Source organism: Rosa rugosa, chromosome 2 (assembly GCF_958449725.1).
Source record: "Rosa rugosa chromosome 2, drRosRugo1.1, whole genome shotgun sequence".
NCBI lineage: Eukaryota > Viridiplantae > Streptophyta > Magnoliopsida > Rosales > Rosaceae > Rosa > Rosa rugosa.
Window position 1 is genome coordinate 21018675 of NC_084821.1, and position 2023 is coordinate 21020697.

At 37.5% G+C, this 2023-nt stretch overlaps 1 protein-coding gene across 1 annotated transcript; it reads left to right on the forward strand.

Annotated features, from left to right (window-relative positions):
- Nucleotides 1-706: 706 nt before the first annotated feature.
- On the forward strand, nucleotides 707-1704 carry LOC133732287 (kiwellin-like). The gene has a single exon (XM_062159799.1). The coding sequence runs from the start codon at nucleotides 817-819 to the stop codon at nucleotides 1480-1482; it is 666 nt and encodes a 221-aa protein (XP_062015783.1). The 5' UTR covers nucleotides 707-816; the 3' UTR covers nucleotides 1483-1704.
- Nucleotides 1705-2023: the final 319 nt, after the last annotated feature.

The window sequence follows — 2023 nt, forward strand, 5'->3', positions numbered from 1 at the left end:
AATATAACCTCAAGTATTTCTAGCACTAATATGTACACAATTGTGGAGACAAAACAAAAATAAAGTCCAAACCGAAGCAATTTGACTATTTGACACATGATCAACATTAGTATCTTTGATTTTGTATCACCTCAATGAAGCATCAATATAATTGAAAAGGAACTTTTCCATGAACTAGACCTCTAGAAAACGTTGTGTATATATATACACACACACACATACACTTATCTTTTTATTACTTCATTTTATTTTATTTTTATCAAATAAACAATTCATATACAACAATTAGTCTATTATGAGTAGAACTCACGATCTTCCATTTATAAAAAAGAGACTTATGTCACTACACCAAATGACACTGAGCTGTATAAACGTTGTTCTATTGTTCTAATTAATTTTTCATAAATATTATTTGATCGTTTTTCATTTAATTAAGAATTTAACTCACTGGCGCTACTACCCATTGAGAAGACTTCAATATCAGTACCCTAGAGTGCGTGTAGATTGGGGTTGATCCACTACAAGAAAACACCCCTTTAGTCAGAATATCATATATGTTAAGTTGGTAACCTCCTTTTCTCCTCAACGCAGGGCAAGTGCGTGCAATACTACAAGTCACGAAACATGGACCCAAGACTTTGAAAAATCAAACCACTCGAGACTTTGAAAAATCAAACCACATAAATGGTACCTAAACTCTTATTCTTTTCCCCCAACTTTAACGTCATCTTAGCTCAAGTTTATAAGCCTCATGCCTCTCAGAATCATCCCCCACTTCTTAGTATTCTAAATATCGTTGTGAATCAAATCATTCAAATGGCAAGTTCTTTAGTATGTTTGGCATCTCTTTCCCTCGTCTTCATTTTCATCTCCATCCCTCTCCCGTACTCCACAGCTATCTCCTCCTGCAATGGCGCATGCAAAACTTTGAACGACTGTGCTGGTCAACTCATCTGTATCAACCAAAAATGCAACGATGACCCCGATGTTGGGACACACATATGCGGCAGGGGTGGGGGAGGAGGCTCATCACCTTCTCCTAGCCCCAACAATTGCAGACCCTTTGGAACACTGGTTTGCAAGGGCAAGTCGTACCCTAAATACTCGTGCTCTCCACCAGTAACATCATCCACCAAAGCCCTACTTACACTCAACGATTTCAGCGAAGGCGGTGATGGGGGCGGGCCATCAGAATGTGACGAACAATATCATCCAAACAGTGAGCGGGTTGTGGCACTTTCCACTGGGTGGTTTGATAATAAATCGAGGTGCGGGAAGTTAATAAGAATTCAGGCAAGTAATGGGAAGACTACGACTGCGAGAGTGGTGGATGAATGTGATTCGCGTAATGGATGTGATAAAGAGCATGCAGGGCAGCCGACGTGTGGAAACAATATCGTGGATGGATCTGCATCTGTGTGGAACGCGTTGGGACTCGATCAGGATCTAGGTAAGGTGTCGGTGACTTGGTCCATGGCATGATTTGCTAGCAGCTACTATAGTAGCATATGCACTCGAGCTAATTAAATACATAAAATAAGGACCATATGATTAATCCAAGAACGATTAATTGGATATCATGTAAGGTTTAGTTTAATTGGAAGAAATGGCAATACATTTGCCGTACTGTTGATGTTTGTGTTTGTTATGTGTGCCGAGCTTATGTTACTTCAATAAAAAATTTAAAATATGATATTAGCATGAGTTTGTGGCACTTTTTGGAATATTTTTCTAATTTTCTAGCTACTTCTAATTTTCTGCTTTCTTTCTCTATGGAGGCCTACCAATTCCCAATGAGATTAATTTTTATTTTTTTGTTTTAAAGGCTAGTAATAGAAGAATAGAGCTTCTATTCATATCTCTAAATTTGGCATTTGAATCTCCTTACTTTTTTTTTTTTGAGATAAAAGATGTCAAACTTTATTGAAACAAATAGAACTAGTTGTTACAGTATTCCGAAACTATAACATCATGAAGAAATGAGGGTATAGAAGAGCAGTAAAAAGATTGGCTTGAAGAATGA